Here is a 23,803-nt window from a genome sequence, read left to right on the forward strand (position 1 = left end):
CAGCACCCGCGGGTTGGTCTCTCTCCTCAGCGCCGTCCCTTGCTTGGCTTGCCAGGAGCTGCCGGCCATGAGCGCCGAGCCGGGGGGACGGGGCGGCGGGGGACCGGCGGGGGGACCGCCCGCCGCCCCGGGCTCTGACACCTACAAGGGCTGGCTCTTCAAGTGGACCAACTACCTGAAGGGCTACCAGCGCCGCTGGTTCGTGCTCAGCAACGGGCTCCTCAGCTACTACAGGTACCGGAGACGAGGGGCGGGGGGGAACGGGTCGGTACCGGGCCGGGCCTGCTGCGGCGGGTGCGGTGTCCTTCGGCTGCCCGGGCCGGGTACACCGGTGTCAGCCCCGCCAGGCCCGGGCAGGTGCCTCAGGTGTCGGGAGGGACGAGCCGCGGCTGGCCGGAGGGGAGCACCCCGCGGGGGCTGCGCTTTTTCGGAACGAAAATCCCTTCGGTTTGGGAACCGAGTTGGGTGTTTTTGGTGGTGTCCCCCCCCCTTTTTAAAGCAAAACTCGGGTTTTGATCTCAGTGCCGTGGAGAGGAGCTGGCCCGTTGATCTCCCATCCCTCCGTCTCCCGCTGCAGCAGCTACAGCTGCTACAACTACCCTTAAAGCCAAAATCATAAGCCTTCCAACCAAAAAAACCCCCAAACCTCAAACCGAAAAACCATTCTCGCCTAAAATTGATTTGCTTTTGTAACTTGCTGCTGCACCTTTCCCGTTTTGTTTTTTATTGCCAGGCAGGAGACTAGAGGCTGCAAATAATTGCAGTAGCTGTGCCTGTAAATGCAAGCGCTGCGGCAGCTGTGTCCGAGGGGAAAGGATGGCCTGGGATGTGCTCCGGGAGGCAGCCGGGGCAGGAGGCTGTGTTATTGGAGGAAGGAAGGAAGTTATAGCACTTAGCGGTGACTCAAAAGTCTTGCCTGGCTTGCTTTGCTGTCTAACGTGATGGTTTTTGTACAGGCAGGCTGTAGGTTCCGTGAGGAGGGTATCGGACACGGGGACGGGAGGCTGCGAGGTTTGATACAAAGCGATGTTGTTTTAGTAGGTTCTCTTGTGTTTCTTGTATCAGTTGAGTGGTAAAAATACAGGCGTAGGGTGTTGTAGGATTTTGGTGTTTTTATCCTTTAGGAAGGGTCATGTTTATTCTTGTCACCGGGAAGCCAAGTGCTCTGTCACCTTCAGTATTGTGGAGTATGTGTTGGCAGTATGTGAGAACATGGAGAGGGTACCAGATATTAAAGATGGTTAGAGCTTTATAAAATAGTACATCTTTAAAGTCCCAAACCCTGTGAGTGAGGACTTCTCTTTAAAGGCCAGGCAAAAGCTGTTTTTTCTCCTCACACAAAGTTCATCTTCTCAGCTACAGCTGATGACTTGTAGCCCGAAGGAGATCCCTGAGCTTCAGCTCACTGTCAGGTGTTAATATAAACTCCTCCAGCTCTAAAGAGAGATTTGGAACCTGGGTCCTGGGGTTGGACTATGCCAGGTAACAGGTCAGAAGTTCAATGGTGTGTTTATCTACTTGGAGTTGTTTAAACCCCCCCCCCCCCCAAACTCAAACCAAACAAAAATGCTCTGTAATGAACACCCCTGTGAGAATGTAGTTACCTCTCAGTAATTCAGCTAATTTACTTGTAATCCTTTCTGGTATGCTTATGCTCTTTAACTCTAGTTCAGATCTGGACCAGCAGAGCTATGTGGCTTGAAAAGGTTGTTGAAGTTTAATGCTCCACTTGTAGCCATGTCAGGGTATTTTTTTTCTGTATTGGTGCCAAATCTGTCATAGGCAAACGAGTGGTTTTCTTCAACAATTATTTTAGATCGGAACAAGTGGGTTTATTTTAAGACAATTTGATCTATTTTAGGCTGAAACAACAAACAAAAACACCCAAGGAAATTGAGCAGCGCGTGAAGGAGTTGAAACTGTATTACTTTGTGGAGCTTTCAGCCAGTGCAGACCTGCAGCAGCTGCTTGGGAAAATTCATGCTGAAGGTTTTTTGTGCCTTCTTTTCATCATTGGGCTTGATGAGAACTGAGTTAATTTGGTTGTGAGTCAGGAGTACAAAAATATAGTACAGAACACGTGGTAAAGTTTTTCTTAAATGGAAAAAAGCCTCCATGATACTCTTCAAAACCAATGCTCTTAAGTAACAGCCATGCCAATCCATCAAGTGTCAGCTCCAATTGCTCATCGCATCGCGCTCCTGTGAGACAGTCTGGGGTAAACTGGCATTTTTATTTTAATACTACTTCTAGCTAACTGACAGGAGCAAGGAAGCGCCAGGTATCAGGCGGTGCATTTTCATTGACCTTCTCTGTGTGAGCAGACTGCTGGGCAACATGCGGACAGCTGCTTGTTTGACTTCTATGCAGAGAATTTAAGAAATAACTTCTAAGAAGGTCTCTTGCTATTCTGTAAGCCACGTGTCTTACTTTCTGCTGGGCCTTTGTGCTCATCCCAGCTCTGAAGGTGTATGTCAGAATTTGCTGCTAAGGGCTTTGCAGGTTAAATCGTGCCCTTGCAGGTGAATTGCTATGCTCTCCTTTTCTCCGTGGCTTTTGACGCCTTTGTAGCTTGAGTTTGGAAGGTGGTTGCCCTGATGCACAACCTGGATGATTTAGCTGTTGACTGTTCAGGACTAGCTGGATAGAAACTTCATTTTGCTTGTGCACTAAAATCATCTTAATTGGAAAAACTGCACCGTGATGCCCAAGTGGCCTCCTCTTGTGTATTGATTTAGTTCCAGATTGAAGCTTTTCGTTTCATTTGAATTTCCTGCTGCTTGCTGTTTAGCTTGCTTTAAAAAAACAGCCTGTCACGTTGCCTGGTGGTGATTCCTGGTAGTTTTTTTGTTTGTAGAGTTGAGCTCTTAAAATCTTGTGCAGCCTCTTGGGAGCTCCCGTTGTAATGGTGTGTGGGTGGGCGCAGTGCCATCCGGCAGGAGCTGCTCGGTGGGGTTTTCTTGGGTAGCCAGGTGCAATGTCTGTTTTCCACTCGGTTGGTTTCACAGGGACAGTTTGCTGAATTAAAGCTTTTAATTAGAGTATTCTTTCCAAATGGAGTCTTTAAAGCCTCCTGTATCTTTGCTAAATCTATGAAGACATCAAGTCTTACTGCCAGCGAAGCTTCCCTGCAGATCGTGTGCTTTTGCTTCATATTCCCTACTCTGAACCGGTGGAAAATGATAATGGCCGAGTAATTCTTGAAGATTTCCTCTGCGGTACCCTCCTCTGGAGTGAGCAGTGTGGATTTAGGAACTTCCAGGAGTCACACAGCAAGATAGTTGGACCATTTTAATTGCCCTTGATTGATTGTCCCTCTGAGGTTGTTTTTTGACCAAGTTTTCTGGCTGACTTGGGAATCTGCAGCACAAAGGCGATGCCTGTGTTGGGGGGCAGTTTAAGCATGACACAACTAGTCTGCTTGACTTGCTAATGATCAAAACTCTCTTTCTAAACTACTCTGGCAGGCTGCCACTTATAGGTTCATCATTATCTATAATTAGCATGTCTGTACAGGAGAATCTAATCACCTTGAACAGATAAGTGTTTTCAAGGAGATTAGAGAGCATCTTTAGGTAAGTATTAATTCATCAAAGATTGGTATTGGCTGTTGTGATCGATGCTCCAGATGAGTGTTGTCTTCTCCGAGCAGCTTTCTCATATTTCGAAGAGCTTGAGTTTCATGTTGTCGCCTCTGTGGTTTTGGTCCATAGCCTGTTATTCATGGGTTAGGTGTCTGAAGAGCCTTCAGCAGTACTCTCTGTGGTCACAGGATGTAACAGCTAAAGCATTGCCAAATGGGGAAGGAAAAAAATGTTTCATGCTGTGATTTGGTCATCGTGAAGTGAAAGGTTTCTCATCAGAAAGCAGCCTTAGCTCCCCTTGCTGGGTCTGCTCTTAGAGGAATGATGGGTGCCTGGGGCCGTTTAGCTGTCTTGTCTGTGTTATCCTGCAAAGGTGGAGGGCATGGGCAGCTCAGTTCCCTGGAAAAGCTGTGTTTCCCAGAGCAGCATTCTTCACTAGCTTTGTTTATGCAGCAGTTAACTCCCGGTTAGCATTGTAAGGTCTTGAGTACAACCTGGAGGTTTTTTTTCCTGCTTCTTGTACTTGGACTCCAGCTGAGAGCTGAGGTGGTGAGTTCAGGAAGGAGCTTGAAAACCGCTGCTGATACTAGAGAAGTGGAGGACTTCCAGAAGAGACCTCTGGGAGCCTCTGATCCAGTGCCCACTCAATGTGGGGCCGCCCAGTGAGGTTGCTCAGGACCTTGAGCTGCTGAGGTTTGAATGTCTCCGAGGTATGAGATTACACAGCCTTTCTGGGCCCCGCTTCCAGTGTTGCGCCACCCTCAGGGGGGGAAAATATGTTTCTTTATATTTAGCTTGTACATAATAAAATGAGGAGAGAGAGACACTCTCCTAGAATGATTTTTATAATGGCTTGTCCCTCTGCAGACATAGAAGTAGCTGGATGTCCTTGGGGTGTTGGAGCACGCAGGTTTTAAGGAGAGCCCTGTGGCTTCATGGTGACTTTGAGCCACTTGTTTTCAGACAAGCGTTTTAATAATTTGTGTTCCCAGTCATCTTGTTTTCACATGATACTTGCTTTATCCATATGGTGCTTTGCTGTTGATCGCTGTTCATCGTTTGCCCATTTTTGAGGAAGCACCTCTTCTGTGCTTTGTAACTGGGGATGCGGTGCTTGCATGGCTCCATCGGGGCATGTCACGTCAGAGCAGCACTTGAGTGCTGCTGTGGTGTGAGATGGGCGATGCTCTTTCCCGGACTGCTTGTTGCAGGCTTGATTGCTCTGCTCCCAGTTTAGTGCTGCGGTGGGGGAGTCAGGCTCTCTTGACTCCAAACAGCAACTGCTGCTGACACTGCAGGAGAGCATGAGACACAGATCTTAGTCCTTAAGGGTGTTTTTGTCATGGCCTGATTATTAGCACTGTATGAGGATTTTTATGTCTCTTCCTTCGGTTGTAGTATTCTGCCCAGTTTTGTTTGCTGGTTGCAAACAGGTAACAAGAGCTATGAACTATCTTGATACTTGATTTAAGATTATATGGGTAGAAATAAAGCATACTGGCCCAAATGCTTCATTTGATGAAATTGCAGCAGAAATAACTGGTTTGTCTTGTGCAGAATTAAAATTTTGAGAGGGGCAATGCATTCTGGTTTTGTGTGGAATGACTGCAGCCTGTATTGCTGTTTCAAGGTCAATTGCACGGTGAACTTTCAGGTAGCATTGCTCACACTGCAATCTTAGCTCCTGGAGCTGTTTGCAGGTATGAAGCATGTTTATGGGCTCAGCTGCTCGGATACTTATGGGAGAGTAAGATGCCCGTCACCCGTTTCTGGTCTCAATCGTTCCAGCTTTTGTTTCTGGAGAACACGTAGGTGTAGTGACGCCTTTGCTGTAGCCTTCCTCTGTCGTCCTCTGCAAGGGCAGGGGAAGGTCACTGCTCCAGCCCTGCCTTTCTCCCACACGTTGCTGGTAGCTGCTGCTCAGCTCTGCCTTTTGCAGCTGAGGGCTCGTGTGGGCTGGCTGCTGCTTTGTGACAACAGTGGCTTTGCTCACCTCTGAGAGATTGTCGTCAGCCTCCGGGTTGGTCTTCCTTCAGTGCGTGCTGCTGGCGTGCTCGAGGAGCGATACGGCTGCCTGTTCTGGTCCAGGCGCGCAGAGGTGACGGGCATCACCTGCCTTTTGGCCGTAGCTCTTATGCCTGTCTTTTTCCAGGGTAATAAGTATTCAGCTCTGTCTTTTTCCAGGGTAATAGGTATTCAGCTCTGACTTCGCTTGCTCCAATTACAGGTTTAAATTTGTGCTTGCATGGTCTGTCATCCTGTGTACCCACAGTGAGTCACTGGTGAAGGAGCTGATCTTGTCGGAAGTAATGTGAGAAACCTGCTGTGTTTTTCCTTACAGTATCCCTTTTAACCTACCTGATTTCCTTCTGAAGAGTTTTCAGTCAGTGCAGTGTGCAATGTTTAGAGCACTGTAACTCACTTCCGAATGACTTGGGCTTTCATTATCCATAGGTTGATTTTTACGTTGCAGCAAGTCAGACTGTTGAGCTTCTTTTCTGTGTTGTTTTGTGCTTATGTATAAATTGCATTGTAGCTAGGTAACTTAAGTGTGCAGTGATATCAGAGCCCTTTGCTTCTTGTAGGTCTCTTCAGATCTAGTGCTGATGGCCAACAACTCCGGTCGTCACCCTGAAATGTGAGTTGTGCCAGCCTGCTATCTGGAGGGCAGGCAGCTCACTGTGCTATAACATCCTGGAGATTTGTCCCCTAAATGGGATAGTGCTTCAAAACCTGAGCTAACTGGAGGTGTTAAATTTCCCTTCAGGTCCTCATTATGCTGTTCAATTATTTTAATTGTTCCTATGGCACCTTGGCAGGGATCTTTTTACACTTTATATCAGCCTTTGTTTGGTTTCGATCAAAAAGCTTGTTTAATAATTCATTACTTAATATTTCTCTGTCTGACGACTGCAGGCTGGGCAGACGGAGTTAAAGTGAGAGGATGATAAAGCTGGATGTGCTTGTAGCTGTTGGGTCAGTGATTGCTGACTCACGCAGGCATGGGTGTGAGGATGCCAGTGCTGAGCCTTCAGGCTATGTACGAATCAACTTCAGAATTAAAAATGCAAATCGAAAGCATGGTACTACAGGGCAGTGGCACGATTCGATTGTCAGTGGCAGCACTGGGATAAAAGCAGAACGAATCTCCTCCTTCGTCCTGTTCCAGGTGCTTATACGATTCACTTCACCTTTGCAAGCACGGGCTCCTGGGAGTGCTGTTTTGAGATGTGGCTTGTTGCTCTCGGTCATCCCAGCCTCCCGCTGTCACCAGGTGATGTTGCTCATAACTGTATGACATTGCTGTACAGCTGGGTTTGTTGCTGCTTGCAAGTTATGTCGTGCAGTTCACAGTGCTGACATGGGCAGCGATGAAATTTTTGCAGTGTGAGCAGTATTGACTGGCTTGCATGCCTGTGTTAAACGCGTTGTCGCGTGTGTTTGCCCTGCATCCAGCGGTCCTTCCTTTCACGCTAATTTGGGCCGAACTGTATTTCTATCAACTTTCCTGTTGTGTTTTTTTTTTTTTTTTTAAAATCTAACTCTTTAAGGATATTTCTGCTTTGAAATCACGACCGGATAGATGTATGTCCCTACAGTGACTCAGGGGGAGGTCCTTCCTTCCCTAAAAATAGTCTTAATTCTCCAGATGAAGAGCACTGTCTGGGCACATGTAGCAGTTTAAAGCAGCTTCTGCAATGCATGTGAAGATAAATACGGTGAAGTGGGAGTCTGTGCCTTTCTCTCTTCCTTCTTTAACACAAAGCGGTGATTCTTAATCTGTTATTAATAGCTAGAGCAGGTTTCTGCTAAGCACTTTGTAAGAAACAGAGCAGGAAAACGTTGTCCTTCACTCCTACTGCTTGCGTATTACTGCTATATGCATAAGATCATCTTACTTTAGGCTTGTTGATTAGTACAGATACCTAAACACTGCAGCTGTGTGGTCTTTTAAAGAACAGCAAACTGCTTCTTTCCATGGCATACCTAGCAGATGTGATAACAAGGGCTTGCAGTAGTAACCCTGGGTGGGCAGCAAAGCTCCTTTGGGAAGACACTTGGACTCCTGTTGCTGGGGCAGGCGTTCAGGTTACTTGCTTAGTTTCTCCAGGGATGCTCCCTATGGTGTTTGGTGATGTTGGGCTGGAAGTGCAGAAGTGCGGTGGTGGGCACTTCCCAGCTGACTTGGTGCTTTGTGCCTGTCACTCATCTGAGCACAGAATTAAGAGTATTTGTCACAGCAGAAAATATCCATGGCAACTAATTCGCCAGTTCTGTGAATCTTCATGATTTTTGAAGTTTCTCTTTTTCTGTGAAATGCACAGGGGTGGTTCCACAAACTTTTTTTTTCAGGTCTTCTGCAACTGTCAGGAGTGATGGCTCTTCTTGGAAACGTGTGAAAAATACACCGGTCCCAATTCGGAAGACAGGGTGAGTTTGGGTGCATTTGGCTGCGGAATGGATATGGGTGACTGAGGTATGCTCATGCCAGTAGGATAGAGACAGGCCCCTTATCTCCAGATGGAGTGTGCATGAGTGGGGTTTACATGATTAAATAAGCACCTTTTTGACTTAAAAAATGTGGAGATGTTGTGCAGCAGGTGGGGGTGCCACCTGTGCCTGCAGCTTGTTAAGAGTTAATGAAGTTAAGTTTCAGCCTTTGGTTTGAAGTCCTCTTTGGAGGCATCTGGATGTGAGTGCTTGGGTGGTGCTGCATGGCTAGGTGTCAGGGCTGTGTACTTCAGAAGCCCCATCCTTTTTTTAAAAGGTGGAGACCTTCCAGCTTTGCTGTTTCCAAGTGCGTGCGTTACTGTGACTGATGCTGGATGCTGTTTATCTGCTGTTTGTTATTCCCATGTTGCTACTGAGGTGTTCTCCAGCAGAGCTTGTGGAGCAAAAAAAGCACTACAGGTTTATAGTGTGTGGTCAGGTGAAACTAATATGTGGCTTTATTTTATCCAAATAGTTTTTTCCTTTCCTTGTCAGTTGGGTCTCCTGTGGTCTGTGTTGGTGAGAGACTGCTGCAGGCTCCCCATCTTTGAATCTCTCCTGGGATGTAATTTTTATAAGCAGGACGGAATAGAGTGCTCAAACCAAAAGTAATTTTGCGATGGTTCAAAAGGTGACCATCATCTTAATACTGTATAATTTGTATTGAGCATGCACAGCACACTTATCAGCTCACACTGCTGAATTGTATGGTACTTTCACTGTCTTGAGACAACACGTAGGGCCCCCTTTTGAAGCTGGTGTAGTGTTAAATGCTCACAGTAGTCATATCCTGTCAAGGATTGATATTTGTTAAGAGTGTAGTGTTTGAACATATAATTTGATTACTTTTTTGTAGATGTGGTAAGATTACACTGCATTAGTCCTAGTATTTGCTTTATAATGTCTTTATTAACGGGTGAGTGCACTCACAGCCAGTCTGTGGATGATACCAAATGGAGCAGAGAGGCTGCTATGTCAGAAGGCAGGTCTGGGTGTCAGAGGGACCATGGCAGGCTGGAGAAACAGGATGATGAGAACCTTGTGTTGTTCAGCAGAGGTGAACACAAGCCCTGCCCTGGGGTAACTGGCTAGAAGGTAGCTTTGCAGAAGAGCCCCTGGGGGGTCCAGGTGGACAACAAAGTGACCAGGAGCCATCACAGGTCAGCTGTCTCTCTGGCTGTGTTAGCAGAAGTGCAGCCAGCGTGTTGAGGGAAGGGACCATCCCCTCTGCTCAGCCCTGGGAAGGCCTGTCTGGACTGTGGGTCTGGTTTGGGGCTCCCCAGGAGAAGGCTGGAGTGGTGGAGGGATGTGGGTAAGCTCAGCCTGCACCGGAGGAGAAGGGGAGACCTTACTGCTGCCCACAGCTACGTGATGGGAGGGTGCGGAGAGGACAGAGCCTGGCCCTGCTCATGGTGGGATGAGGCAATGGGCTGGTATCAGAGCATGGGAAATCATACGTGGACACAAGGAAACATGTTGTAATTGGGAGTGGGGGCTGAATATTGGGGTAGGGGTCTGGAGAGGTGGAGGAAACTCCTGGCTATATTCAAGCTGTGACTAGACAAGGTCCTGCACAACCTGATGTGGTTGCTTCTGCTCAGAGCAGGAGACTGGACTTGAGGTGCCTTCCAGACTCAGTTAATGTACTGTTCTGTCATTATTTGGTTTCTGATGCTTAAAACTTGGTAAGTTTGCCTTCAGCTCTCCAGATAGTGATGGAGGATGAAGAAAAGCCACATCATGTCTATGGCTTGCCCTGGCAGTGCCGGGGGAGCACTGGTGATTCCTGTGTCTGCACGCTTCAGGCTGTTTCATAGACTGACTCCCCCACTTCCATGGCACCCTGCTACAGGGGGTTCACAGTGCGAGACCCTCATTTATTCTCTTTTTTTTCCCTCCTGATTCATGTTCCACTGCCAATATCGGGGACAGACAGCTGTAGCTGTGTGCTGGCTTTGGGGAGGGCAGGAGAGCTGTGTCAGCAGAGCACCTGATGGGAAGAGCTGCATGGGCATGCCTCCAAATGTGAAGTGAGGAGAGCTGACCGGGGCTCGCAGAGCACTGGAGGTGTACAGATAACCAGTGCCTTACTGCATCCTTCTGGTCCTTGTGTTGTACCTCCTCCGCTCGCCCCATGGGCGAGAGTCACGTCATGACCGGGGGAGGTGGGAAGGGACAGGCTGCAGGGTATGTCCCCTGCGGTCTGGGGCTCTTTTGTGCCTCACGTTCGGAAATGAGCAGAATATACTTACAAATCTGAAAAGCTGATTTGGTCAGGAATTGGGACACTGGTGCTTTCAGCACAGCTTGAACAATGCAGTCTCACTGTGTGCTCTGTGCTGGTTCTAAAGTTGATTTTTTTAATAGTACTGAGAGTTTGGCTTTGTGAAAGCTAGTGTTACTCATCCAGCCCCTCCAGCTCTCAATTCCTGCACTGCTTGTGGCTGTACTACTTTTTAAAAAAAAACCTAAGTATAATTTTATTCTCTGAAGTTATAAGTTGGCCCTTAGAGTGAGGGAAGAACTTCTACCTGACGTTGGGACAGCCTGAGGATTGAGAAGCCAATACAAATGCACATCTGAAGTTTATAATGTGATTACACTGTGCTTTACTGGTATATCATGGTTTTATTAGTTAAAGCTTATAATAAATATAATGTTTTGCTGGGATGCTTGGGGAGGTAGAGACTTGGCTGGGTTTCTGATCCCTTTAGGAGTGGGATTTGCTTAGGAGCTGAAAGACAGAAATGTTAATATTTTCTTACCTGTTTACTTTTGCCCGTGTAGTCTCTGGGATGTTCCAGCTGTGGTGCTGCCCTTGAACTGTTTTCTGAGGAGCCTGCATTTTTGTGTAGGTAAACTTTGACTATGCACTGGGTGAGGCACCTACCTCTTCCTCTCTGTCCCTTTCTTTTATACCACAAGAAAAGCAGTGAAGACTTCTGCTTTGAAGTGGAAAACCTATGGATGCATGTGCCTTAGAAGTTTAGTTTTAAATTTGGAAGTTGACTTGCAGAGGTCTAGCAAGTCATCCTTTGTTGCCCTGCAATAAGGCAATTTTTTCTTCCTTACAGCCTGTAGGCATCAGGCCCCGAATTGTCACTTCTAAGTACCTTTAGATGATGCAGCACTGTATCTCAGCACAGATAAGGTCTGTAATTACTGGGTTGGATTGAATTCTACTTCACATCTGCAGCCCTAAGCTGCCTTTACAGGGCAGTAATGAAGTATCTGTCTAGCTTCCCGCATCCGATATTCTGCATTTTGGGGATGTTACAAGTTAATATATTACCTGTCATCCCCTGCTTTGGAGATAGCGTAAAGCACGTGCCGTGGGAATGAGACTGATTTCATCAAGATTTTTGCATTTAATTTCCAAGAGCACAATACCTGTAACAGGCTTAATGATCGCGAGAGTCAAATTCTGCCATCAAAATGGGGCACGGAGAGCTTTAGGGAAAATTCCCTACGGATGCTGCAGGGAGGCAGTGACGCATTTGTAGTGAAGCGCTGGGAGCATGGCAGTGGAGCTTTCCTCTCTAACATGACGGCTGTGCTGTGCCCTGTGTTTCACAGGGTAAGGCTGGATGATTGTAACGGGAGTAGGAGCTGCATAATCTTTAACGTAGTGTGGTTTTAATGTTGTTGTGAACTTGGTCTGAGGTGTTCCCATGATGAAGATTTACAATTTCAGCAGGAATGCATTTGAACATATTCCTTGGCCAGATGAGACTATGGGATAAGGTTTTGTTGATCAGACTTTTGTGCTGCCCAAACCTGGGATCAATGCCTTGCATTGATTGGCAGCAGGGTGTACATGGCTTCAGGTCCCACATCGTCTTGCTGGGCTTGGAGCCTAAGATGTGTAGAAGACTTGAGGGAGGGACTTGTTAGGTGAGCACGTGTCTCCCTCCTGCTGCCACATCAGTAGATGTTCCCTGGTGGGAATTGCTTTAAGAAAAGCCACAGTGCAGCAAGTCTTCTATCAAAAAACCCTCTTGGCTTTCCAAGGATCATTTAGAGGACATGCAAGAGTTGCATGTGAATTGTTGATATTTAGCTTGCAGCGTGTGTCTGGGACCGCTGCCTTTTTTCCACTCCGTACTGAGTATATCTTTGTCTGACGGAAGGAGAACTGTACGAAATGCAAGACCCAAGCCAGTTGTCTTGGGACCTACCAGTTGAGATGTGATGGGCTTTGGGGCAGTGGGCTTTGTTCAGTGTTGCAAAGCTGTCTTTCACCCTAAATGTTTTTATTATAGTTGCTAATGGGAGAAAATGTGGTGAGGTTTGTCTGCTTTGTAGGGGACGAAAACAAAGACAACAACATGGTGGTAATGTATGGTGTGTTGAGGGCAAGTTTATAGCCTGAGGGTTGTAAACCTAGCAGAAATGCTTAAAATCACTGTCCAGTTTCAGTGCTCTCCTGTGATTGAAATTAACGAAGGCACATCATACTACCAAAGTAGGTGCAAAGTGCACCTTTTCTCTCTTTAATAAAACCTCGAGTAGCGTTTCTGCTGCGGCAGATGTCTATAAAAAGAATCTGCTCCCATGTGCAACTGTTGTAGTCTGAACAGCTTAGTTTAGTCTTAAGCAAGCATGAATATGATGTGATCTAGCTCGCTTACTTGGGAAGAGAGCATTTTACTGCCTTTTCACTGGTGTGTACTCCTTAATATGTTGATATGGGACCATGGGAAGATTTCCTACAATAGCCTGCCTTCTATTCCCTGTTAGAGCATTTCTTTTTATCTCTGGTAAAACAGTAAAAAAAATAAAAATGAAAATTGAAGGTTTAAACCTGCTTTTCTTCCTGCACCTCCTGACAAGAATAAAGAAATAAAAATGGGCAGAGAAGGTAAGAAAAATGAGTTTTCATGCATAAAAGCACTTTGGTGTATGCTGGGAGGAAAGGAGGAGGATGAACACAGCTTTATTTTTAACCTACATGAAGTTATACTCTGAAAACTGGCTAAGCAGTGGGCTGCTTTCCTCTGCAGCTCAGCTGGGGTCTTCCTCCTCCCTCAGGGAGACTTGTCCTGTCCACCCTGCAGCGCTTTGGGCTCCTTTGGTGGAAACCTTCCAGCAGCTGAACCTGCTGGGGTGAGACCCCAGGGCTCAGTGTCCTTCCTAGCAGCTGCTAGAAAGACATGGGACATGGGTCACTGTCCTGCCAGCACCTTCCTGGATTCAGTTAAATGGAGAAGCTCGTGTATGCACAGGGTGGCTTTTAGACCAAGTTTGGCCTTTCTTGTATGGGACCTGCCTTAATGCTTTTGTATAAATGTTTGGTCTTCAATATATTACACTTTAAAGCTATGCAACATGATTTCTCTCTTCTGTTGGCTGGAGAAAATGTAAAGCTGTGAAAAAGCTTCAGAGAACTGGTTTCCTTCTGGTGCTGAGCTGTATTGTCAATATTTGTTTTCACAGGTGTAACTATCCATATCTCATACCATACTGGGGGAGTGTGTATCAATACAGTGATCGGTGTTAAGGCACACAGCAAATATCTTTCTGCTTTTCCTGTTTTCACTTTTGTTTTTTCTGCACTGGCAAAGTAACTGTCTGTTGCCCCTGTGTGTGTTAGCTCTATGCTTGCTTCATCCAGTTTAAGTTGTCCTGATTAGGGAAGAAAAATCTCTTTCTTCTGTCTCAAGCAGTCTAACTTTGAAATTTTTAGAGAGGCAGAGGAGGCAGGCATTTAGAGATGGTAAGCGTTTGATGCGTCTCCTACGGAAATGAACGTTGCTGAGGCTGAGGTCTAAAAATAAGCTGTTCCCAGCCCTGTCCCTTTGACGGGAGCTGCTTGGACACAAGCTCTCAGGCACTCAGGGACAGAGGTTTTTAATGCCCTTCATGACGCACCAGGGCCTGGACCTGCAGGGGGGCTTTGGGACCTGCCGGCAAAATCCTTCTGCTTCCCAAGAGCCCGAGCAGCTGGGTGGGCTGGCGTGGGTCTCCTGGCCGAGCAAAGGGCCTGTTTGTGCAGAATGCGGTTTTGCTCATTAATTGCTTCTTTGCCTTTGTGGTACGTGTACAGCAGGCTTCTTTGGAAGTCCCTGGGGTTCCCAAAGTGGCTGCTGAAATGAAAGGTAGTGACTTTGAATGAAGCGCTGATGCTGCTTTTGTGGATGTGAACCTTGCCTGCCTGGAGGAGAGGGATGGGACGGCAGCTGATTCTTCTTGAGAAGGTGTAGAAGGTGTCCTGTGAAGCGCCGTCTGGGAGACTAGTACCTAGGCTTGGCTGTGACCAGAGGAGCACGAAGCTGGTGAGAGCGGAGGGCAGGTCTCGGACTGTGCCGAAGCAGCTCGAGTATTTCTGCATTAAAAAACTCCAAGCATCTTATTGCGCCATGGAAGTATTCTTGCAAGACAGTACACTAAAATAACACTGAAAGTCTGATTTGAGCAGTTGGGAAATTCGCTTAAAGCTGTAACTCATCCTTGTCTGTGTGTGAGAGCAGTCCCTTGTGAAGGTCACTGACTTTGCCTTCCCTCTTGGCCATACGTTTAACTCTTCTGTTCCTGGTAACCCACGGTCAATATCTGCAGGATTTTTGCAGAAAACATATAGCCCCTGAACACTGATCCCAATGCAGAGTATTGGCATGACTCTGATCCCCAAGATGAATTTCTGAAAGCACTGATACGTGCTTTGTATGGTTGTATATTCTTGTGTGCAGGCTAGAGGGAATGTAGTGTCCCTAGTGCTAGGAGCAGTCTGACTGTCTTTCTGGCATTTACTTTGTGAAGGTAAATACAGTAAAACACTGTCACCCTGTGCTTGCTTTTTATTTTGGAGTTTTGTGACAAATTATATGATACAATATAAATTATATGTAATAATAACAATATATTACTGATAATACAATATATATGATACAATATCTGTGATACAATATAAATCAATTGTATCATATATATACATATATATACATAAATCGTATATGCACGTAAACCCTAAATTTAATACCTTGCTCTAACCGTTGTAACATTTTTCTGTGCTTCATCCTTGATTGGCTTGATTGACCCTGATGAGCAGTGTTCATCTAAGTAGGCTGATGGTAATGAAAATGTGACTGTTCAGGAAGAGGTCTGGAGGCACCAATGCTGGAAGACTTGCTTTGGGCATTTGGCCTTGCAGGTGAAGCAGCTGAGATGTGTCAGGTCTGTCCAGAAGTGATTGGCCAAGGTCATTTGGGCATCTGCAGGATTTGATCCAAGAGATCTGCCAGTCCGAATAACAGGCCAGGAAGCAGTTAACTCCTGATTTCTATTTAAAAAAACCCACAACCCTCTTGGCATCTCCTGCAGCTGAAAAACCAGCTGCCAAAATCTTTTTATTTTTTGGGTAGTGCCATAAGGAATGGGAAAGATCTTACATTGTGTTACACTGCCCCATGCACTCAATTGCAGATATGTTTTAAGATCCTGCTTGCATTTTCCCCTCTCTGTTTCATCATTTCTTATGGAAAAAATTGCTGCTCACTGGATTGCTGAGCTCTGCACTCCCCAGGAGCGTGTCCTCAAAAGATAGTCTGATCATTTCATAGATAATGGACATCATGGAGGTACCTTGTATACCTAAGTGTCTCTTTCAGTTTTCAAGTTCATGCTCCCTTCTTCTGCTCAGACTTGGGTAGCAATTTTATGCCCACTACCCAGCCACTTAAATCGGTTCTGAAAGGCAGGCAGCTGCCTACGCTGGTCTCTGTGAAGAAGAGGTAATTGCTACCTACCAAAAGTAGGATATGCTGATTATAGAGCTGAACACTTTTTTTTGTTGCGGAATAAAGTTTCTGGGTGGTTGCAGGAGGCCTCTGAAGTTGCTGTTGTCTGCTGACATTAAGTATTTGCCTTGAGCAGAAGCAGCTGCTTGTCATATTTGGTGAGAAAATGCAACTGAATGAACCACTCTCCAAATCTGTGCTGGGTGTACACCTAGAAACCAGCCTTCACACTGTACTGTACATAAACCTATAGCAGGGCAGTTGCTGAACTGAGGAGTTCACAGTCAAGGGCTGAGAAGCAACAGTTAGATCGGGTTTTAAATGTGAAGTTTTAGCTTTGTCTTCTTGTGCCTAGGCCTTAAAATAGTGGAAGAAATATGTCTATACAACCATGTGGGCTTTGCGTCTAGATATTTATCTGTAGGAAATACTTCATACAGAAAGAAATTTTGTGCTGTAATTTTAGCGTTGTTTGAAAATTGGCAAAAAGTCAGAAGTGTGATGATTTTAAAGTCGTGTTCAAGGTCATAGGCCGTTATTCATGCAGTGTCTCTGAAGAAAATTTGTGTTGATGGTAACTTGCATAAACTTGCAGACATGGAAAAATTCTTGGAAGCAAGCTCTTCTATCCACACTTGATCTCAGAAAGACTGGGTGGGTCTTGTGCTCAAAGCAAATAGACCCCTAAACTCTGTAGTCTGAAAAACCAGGATATTTTTACCATGCTGAATATCCTAAGTATGAAAACACATCGGTGGGATAGGAATAAAAATCGGGTCTTAATGTTGTCTGTTCTGTGCTCTGTGCGCTCTTACGTTCTTTGATGTAGTGGTGAGAAAATATAAACATGACCTGACTATGGCTGGTCTTTATTCTGATCATTTAACCCAGTTCCCAAGGGCTGGAGAACCTGTGAAAACTTAAAAGCAGAGGCTGTAACAAGAAAAATTACTGCTTGAGGCTCTCATCTGCTGTATTGCATTTATTTCAGCATTCTTGTGCAGTAAGAGCATTTGTCAAATTAACCTTGTGTATGGTCATTTGTCGGTTGTTCATGTTTAAAAATGAGCCAGCTAGCATGCAAGTCATGCATCGCCCAGGTCTTAGTTTATACTAACTTCTGTGGAGATGATACGATCTGGACCAGACCTTTCATAAACTTTTAATTGATGCAATAAACTTGGCAGCAGTACTGCCCACAAATTTTGGTGGGTTTTTCCCTCTCTGGATCTTTAGCATTTTTGCTTGGAAAATAATGAAAACAGTAAACTGGGGGGCTTCCTCTGCCATTTTTAGAAGAGGTGAACAGGTTTTCTAACAGGGTTCTCTTGAATGCTGAGTGTGTGCCTGCCTCCGGCGAAGCTGCCAGCATCCCTGCTGGGCTGTAAGCTCCGGGCTCTGTCTGGTAGTTGCAGTTTGGCACTTTCTCATGCGTGGTTGTAGTTACCAGAACGTACACCTGAACCAAGGTTTTATCTTTGGAAATTACAGCTAGGCAACTAGTCAGAGAAGAGCCTAAATGCGAGGAAATCCAGTGTATTCAAAATACAGGTGACGGAGTGCTGAGGGTGATACTGGTGAGTCTGGCGCTAAAGACAGCTCTCTGTTTTCCCCAGAAGCTTTTTGTTGTTGTGCCTAATGGCATTACAGTCATCGGCATTGTTGTTGCAGGAGATGCAGCTCCATAGACAGAGCCCGGCTCGCTGCAGCCTTCCTGCTGCCTGGCCGTACAGCAGTGGCTTTGCTAAAGCTGCTGACCTTGAGTTTTGGATTTTTTGGATGAGATGGACAACTGTGTGTGATGTCTGCTCTATCAGCTGCAGGCTGACTGCTGTAAGTGGGACGCTTGGGACTCTGGTATGCTCTTAGGGGGTTTCTTTCTGGCCAAGTGCTAAGGTATTTTCCCAACCAGATACACTTTGGTTTGCTTTCCTGGCGCCGAGTTCCTTTACAGCCTTTAATTCTGTTTCTGTTGGAAGGGGATGAGTGAAAGCCCTTTTTGGGAAGCTGGAGGAAAGTGTTGTGTTAGAGCAAAGCCGCAGTTGTACAGCATCACACCAGTGAGGAGAGCTTCTCTTGCCCTACAGAACAAGGTGATGGTTCACCCTGAGGAGCAGGTGAAGCTGCTCACCCAAACCAGTGGCTGGAAGAGCTCTTTCTGGGTGCCTGTGTTTACAGGGCTGATATCCTTATCAGCCAGGGCCACCACCAGTCTCTCCAGAGGTGGAGAGGAGATAGCATGATGTCGTGGGAGGAGTGGGCAAGCTTGTTGGTAACTGTTTTTTGTTTTTTTTAAACTTGTTTTATTCTATCTTTTTTTTTTTTAATTTTTCATAAAATACCCAACACAAAGTCCCTTTGCCAGACTATATCTTGCACTTGCTGGTCTCTGTGTGGTGGCTTACAGCTTTTTTTCCTGCTGACCACTGCTGACGTTTCCTGTCAGAAAACCTGCACTGTGCACATGGGAGAGTCATAAGTGTGTTATAAAAGCTAATCCTGAAGAATATGCATCTGAATAGATTGCTTTTAGAGTATCCTTTTATTTGGGGTGGAAGTCTTGTGAGTAGGAGCCCAGTTGAAGCAGAACATCTCTTTGGGATACGAGGAGAAGGGAACTGGGGCACGTCTATGCATTTTGATGTGGTTCTGATGTTAGCAGTAAAAGCACTTACAGGTCTGTGTGCATTTATATAAGCTTTACACACTGTTTTCTCAGGAAACAAGAGGCCCTGTACTTGGGCACCCTGCTCGGATACATACTTGGAGATTGCCTGCTGGTGAGCCAAACAGGGCTAGCTGCGCTGTTCAGCCATCTAGCCAGCAGGTTTGCCACGCTTTTATTTAAGAAGCAGGGGGAAGCCTGGGCGGTTTCAGAGACGTTTCAGCGTGGCAATGTTGTCAGTTTTCTTGACCTGACTATTAGATCTGTATACTTTGCCAGCAGTGAGTTTTCTGAGACTCACTGTTACATCAAAGATGCCTCTGACCTGGAAGTGCTAACGTATGCAAAATGTGCTCATGAGACTTTGCATTAAACCTTTATGGCACACAGTGTCAGGGATGAGTGTGGTGCCTTGTCCTACACTGCAGCAGTGTGGGTGAGAATGTCTTTCAGACAAATTACCTTCCTTGAGCTCCCTTATAGGTTGTTTTTTTTTTTTTTCCTTTTTGTGAAGCTTGAAGAGACAAGGTCTATTTGTAATGATGAGAAGCAGAAGCGTCTTCCAGATTTTTCCTTGCAAAGGCTTGCCCTGCACTGGAGTAGGTGTTACAGCCAAACTAAAGTGGCAAAGCAGTGGAGAAAGGAGTGTGAAATCTAGATTGCTTCTCTTATTGCGTCCATCTATTTACAGGAGAGGTTGACAGGAATGTCACTCCTAAACCCTTGCTTGGCGACAATGTGCGGTGTTGACTGAGGCTCATTGGCGTTGGGTCCCATGTGCAGGTGGTGGCTTGTCCCAGAAGCCGGCTTGGGAAGCTGCTGGATGGGTCGGGGCAGGGGAAAATTGTCTCGTGATCTGTGGAGGCGGTGGGTGCCTGAGCTGCAGGCATCCCTCCGGCTGGCGAGGATTGCAGCCTGGATTGCAGGCTTTTTGCCTTAAATCTGATTGTTGCTAATCTGTTTCCATTCCAACTGCAGCCAGTTGCAGATTAATCGGCCTTTAAATAGAAGTAAATCATATCTTTTTGCAGAAATCTCAGTACAGCACTTGCTGTATGCTTGTTTGGGTTTCGTTTGTGATTTGGTAGGCTTGGTGAAGGGAAAAAGAGGAAGGAAGAAAAAAATCTGAGCTCTTTGTCATGTGGAGCTTGCAGTTTGAGATCTGTGCTGAACCAGCTTGTGACACGCTGAATGTGAATACTGCTTACTGTGTGAGCTGGGAAAATACCTCCCAAGCCACGCGCCTGCTTTCTCTTGGGCATTTCTGTTCTGGAATTGAGTCATCGTAAAAATCCCTTTTCCTTGAACCAAGGGAGTGTAATAACCCCAAGAGGTTTGGTGTCCATGCTTACATCCCCTAACTTCTGGCATGTGAGCTTTTGGCCTCAAAATAAAACCAGTTTTTAAGTGCTTTTTGGAATTTCTTGTGCATAAAATTGAATGCAGAGATTTCGCTGGCTTTATACCGCCAATTATTTTGAACAAAGGGCGTGTGAAATCTCAGTTTATGGGGAAACCTGCCACGAAGCGCTCGTGCAGAGGGGTTTCTGTAACCAAGTGATGGGGCTGCTCTGCATGAAATACTTCAAATGTTCCTGTATCAAGGACAGGATGCCAGTGTCTGTGAAATCGAGCACCAGATTTCCGCGTGGATGAACTGCTCGGGCTCAGAGGACCCCGAAGTAGCAGCAGCGTGAGGCTGGAAACCAGTGCTGAGGTGGGGAGGGAACTGCTGGCCGGCGCGGGTGATGCTGGGGAGGTGGTGGTGGCACAACAGCCTTTTGTTGGGGGAGCGCGGCTTCTGTCCCTGCGCCGTGTGGAAACGCCGGTGGGTGCTGGCCGTGCCGCCGGTGTCACCGAAGGATTGGAGAGCTTGACCTAATCCAGAAAGGCTTGTTAGGCTATGAATTCTGCACGGAAATCCTCATGCATTGTCCAGAGTTGGTTTGTGCTTTCTGGAATGCAAGCAGAGAGCAGCATCCCGTGGGAAGAGCGAACCTTTCCTGCGCCATGAGAGCTTGTGACTGCCTCGTCTTTTGTACTGCCCCCACTCCTGGTAATGAAACAAAATCCCCGGAGAGAAATTTCCATCCTCAGTTAATTAAGAAGAAGATCAGTCTGATTACCCTTGTGGACTGTGGTCATTGTTCTGCATCATTTTCAAAAAAAAGAAGAAAAAAGGTGCTGAAAGTATTTCAATGCATTGCTCTTATTGTGAGCCAGGCTGAGTGTAAATCCATTCGGTATGTCTTCTTTTCTGTCCCCATCTATTGCATTGCCCAATTCTGCTTATTTTGTTTTCCTGCCCTTGATTTCTGTTCTTGCCTCTGCCTATAGCAGTCTCTGCAGTTTACTCTAAAGGGCATTTCCTAGTTATGCAGCTGGTATAAATATTTATTGCTCTAGAGTCCTTAACTCAGTTAATGATAGAATATTTTCCAGTGTGATGGGAAAATGAAATGAATAAGCTGGTTTCAACGTAGTCAGTGGAAGATAAAGTAGGAAAAATAGGTCTTAATCTCTGAGTCAGGAGAGGTCAGTGGTGTAAGAAGCAGCAAGGCTGTCATCTGTGAGGCTTTCCAGTTTCTTTCTCTTGCAGGGAGGACAGGAGTTAAAAAAGCGGTTTTTGTCTGAACTTCTGAATGTTTCCAGCTTGCCATATAGTGGAGGAAGCGAAGGCAGAGTTGAGAGTGGTCCCTGTGTAATCGGGTGTGGAGTGATAAGAGGGGTCAAACATCTGCACTTTGGCCACCAGAGAACAGTCTTCATGTTGTGCACAAGGTTAATGGAAATGAAATAATCTTCTTGTGGTACAAACATGAGCATGAGAAGTCTGCACAATTTCTGTATTAAATGCCTGTGTTGTTTTGAAATATTGGTAGAAATAGCAGCAATTAGCAGACTCAGCCAGGGATGCTTTGCAGCCATTTATAGTTGGGTTTCCTACTTTGTTTCTGGTGATGTACCGCTTCTCTATCAGAAAAACGCCCACGTTTAAATGAGTTTTGATATGCATTTGTTTTTTTTCTGGTAGTTACAACAATACCTGCTCTGTTTCACCAGTGTGTCCATGGTCATGCAAGGTAGGAGCACAGCGATCTGTGCCTGTGTCTTGGACCGCTGTGCTTTGCAGGGGGTGATGCTTTTCCACAGCCCTCCACAGAGAAACCCTGCGGTCTCCCTGGGACTGGGATATGCTGAACTGCTCCCCACGTGCACATGCTGAGGACTTACTTTCCCCCCCCGGGAGGGAATAGGCTGTCGGGGAGCCCTAAGCAGATGCAGGAACAGGACTGCTCTCTCTAACTGGGGGAAGTGCCTCCTGTATTGCTTTGCAGTCCATCTGCTATGCTATGTGTTTCTCTTGCCTTGCTCTCTTCTTGATAGATCAGGATGGAAATGTTTATCCTCATCGTCTTGCTGAGAAAACTGGGGAATGGATATGAAGCCTGCTGATGTTTACCCAGTGGCGTGTGATCGCTAAGCTGTAAGGTGATGCTGGGCTGGCTGAATTTGGTAGGGTGGCCAGGGCAGCAGGGATGGAGGTGTTCAGGGATGGTTGACAACAGTTGTCTTGCTGTAGCACCCTTCAGTTCTTGGGCTGTGAGTTCTGATTTGGGTCCTTGAGCTGCTTTGACACCAGAGGTGTACTGGCATCTCCAGACCAACACGTTTATCAATCCCATTCTTTCTGGATCTCTTTGTGTGTTGGAGAGTGCCCTGAGATGTTGGGTCTGTGCTGCAAGGGCACGGTGTTTGCTTCTGGCTGTGTTGGGTTGGTTTTGGGTGTGATCTGCAGCACCAGTGCAGAAGCCTAGATTTGTAATTTCGTTGAGAGATGACAACCAAAAAGTGTTTCTGAGTTCCTGGCTTTTCAAATACAGTGTGGTGGTGGAGCTCACTGGGGAAGCTCCTTGAGATGGCTGTTTGCCAGCTCCAGAAATGGACCTGAGATTTGTGTCCAGCTTCATGCCATGTGCGTAGTGGCAGTGTAGCTCTAAGGTCTCTGCACTTCACATCCAGAGACTCAAAAAAACCCCGAAAACACAAATAATTTCACTCTCTTCTGTGAGAGGCTGTGACTTTTCCTTTTAAAACTTTTCATATGTTTCTTATTTTCTCCCTAAATCCTTCATAACAGAGGACAAGCCAGGAACATCCCCCATGGCAGCGAACCGTTTAGCTCTGTCCCTGTGCTGTGTTGATCATCCCAGCCAAAGCACATGAGCTGCAGGAACAGGTTGTCACGGTGTTGCCAGCGATGCTGGGGAGGCTGTTTCTGGACTTACACTCAAAAGTGAAACGTGGACAGTAAAACTTCCTTGCAAAACTTCAGCCGCTGATCCTGAGCTGTTACAGCTCAAGTAATCATTGAGGAGGAAAAAAACCCCAAGAAGATTGCACAGCAAGAGCAGTAAGATTTTCCTGTAAATGCTATTGAAATTAGAAAATATTTCCTGGTTGGTAAGCAGTGACCAAGCAGCTGAGTGATAACCTGGCAAATGGTCTAGTGTGTCTGCTGATATCTCTTGCCTGTTGCCAGGGCTGTAGCTCACAGCAGATTTCTGTTTAAACCCTTGGTGCTGTGTTCCCAAGTGAAGAATGACTCAGACGGCTGCTTGTGAACCGTGCTGGCTTTAGCATCCTCACTTATACTGGGGGTGAATTCTCTTAAGTGTGTGGTTGGAGACTTGGAGGTTCAGATGCAGCCTCTAAAGTACATGCCCGCATTTGACTTGTTGTGGTGTAACCGCAGTGAGCGAAACGCCAAGGTGAAGGTCACGCTGGAATAGGGAAGACAAGAACATGTGAGTCTTTACATGCTGCTCACCCTGTGCTTCTCCGAGGCTGTCATGGGGAGGTGGCTGTGGCCGTCAGCACGGGGACAAGTTTGAGCCTTGCAGTGACCTACTTCTACACTGGAAAGCAGAACGGCTGTAACAGTGATAAGATGGGAATCTAGCATTTAAGTTGTAGAATCAGGTGCATTGGCTATTGAGGCTTATAGCAAGAAAATTATTTTGACATTATAGGAGAGGTCTCTAGGAGGAGGGAGCGAGCCTACTTCAGGAGGTAATTTTTCTGGGTGTAACTTAAACTGTGTTTGGATTTTTCTGTAAAGGTGCCTAGCAATACGGAGTGATGCTGGAACCCATAAGCAGGCAGTATTGGCCCTCCCAGCTTAGGATAGAAGCCTCAGGCCAGTGTTCGCGTAGCATCCTGCTGAGTTTTTTGTGGATAAGCCGGTTTGGAGAGCTGCGCACTTGCTAGCCTGAGTGTTTTTAGCACCCTCGTGAAGCTGGGTGCTCGTAGCCAGGATGTAAGGT

The 23,803-nt window shown here is 46.3% G+C and overlaps 1 protein-coding gene across 5 annotated transcripts in view; it reads left to right on the forward strand.

Annotated features, from left to right (window-relative positions):
* Positions 1–6: 6 nt before the first annotated feature.
* OSBP2 (oxysterol binding protein 2) overlaps positions 7–23,803 on the forward strand; it is a 122,238-nt gene continuing 98,441 nt past the window's right edge. For 2 of the 5 annotated variants that reach the window (XR_774096.1, XM_010563348.1), the window contains exon 1: positions 7–234. Coding sequence is in view for 2 of the 5 variants with exons in the window: in XM_010563348.1 (XP_010561650.1) it covers positions 68–234 (167 nt within the window). In the remaining 3 variants the exon portion in view is untranslated. Of the gene's footprint in view, positions 235–7,937; positions 8,016–18,871; positions 18,913–23,803 lie in introns of those variants that run through there. The other 3 variants (XM_010563352.1, XM_010563350.1, XM_010563349.1) reach the window with 3 other exon arrangements.

The sequence above is a fragment of the Haliaeetus leucocephalus genome, unplaced genomic scaffold (assembly GCF_000737465.1).
Source record: "Haliaeetus leucocephalus isolate CR32 unplaced genomic scaffold, Haliaeetus_leucocephalus-4.0 Scaffold165, whole genome shotgun sequence".
NCBI classification, from domain to species: Eukaryota; Metazoa; Chordata; class Aves; order Accipitriformes; family Accipitridae; genus Haliaeetus; species Haliaeetus leucocephalus.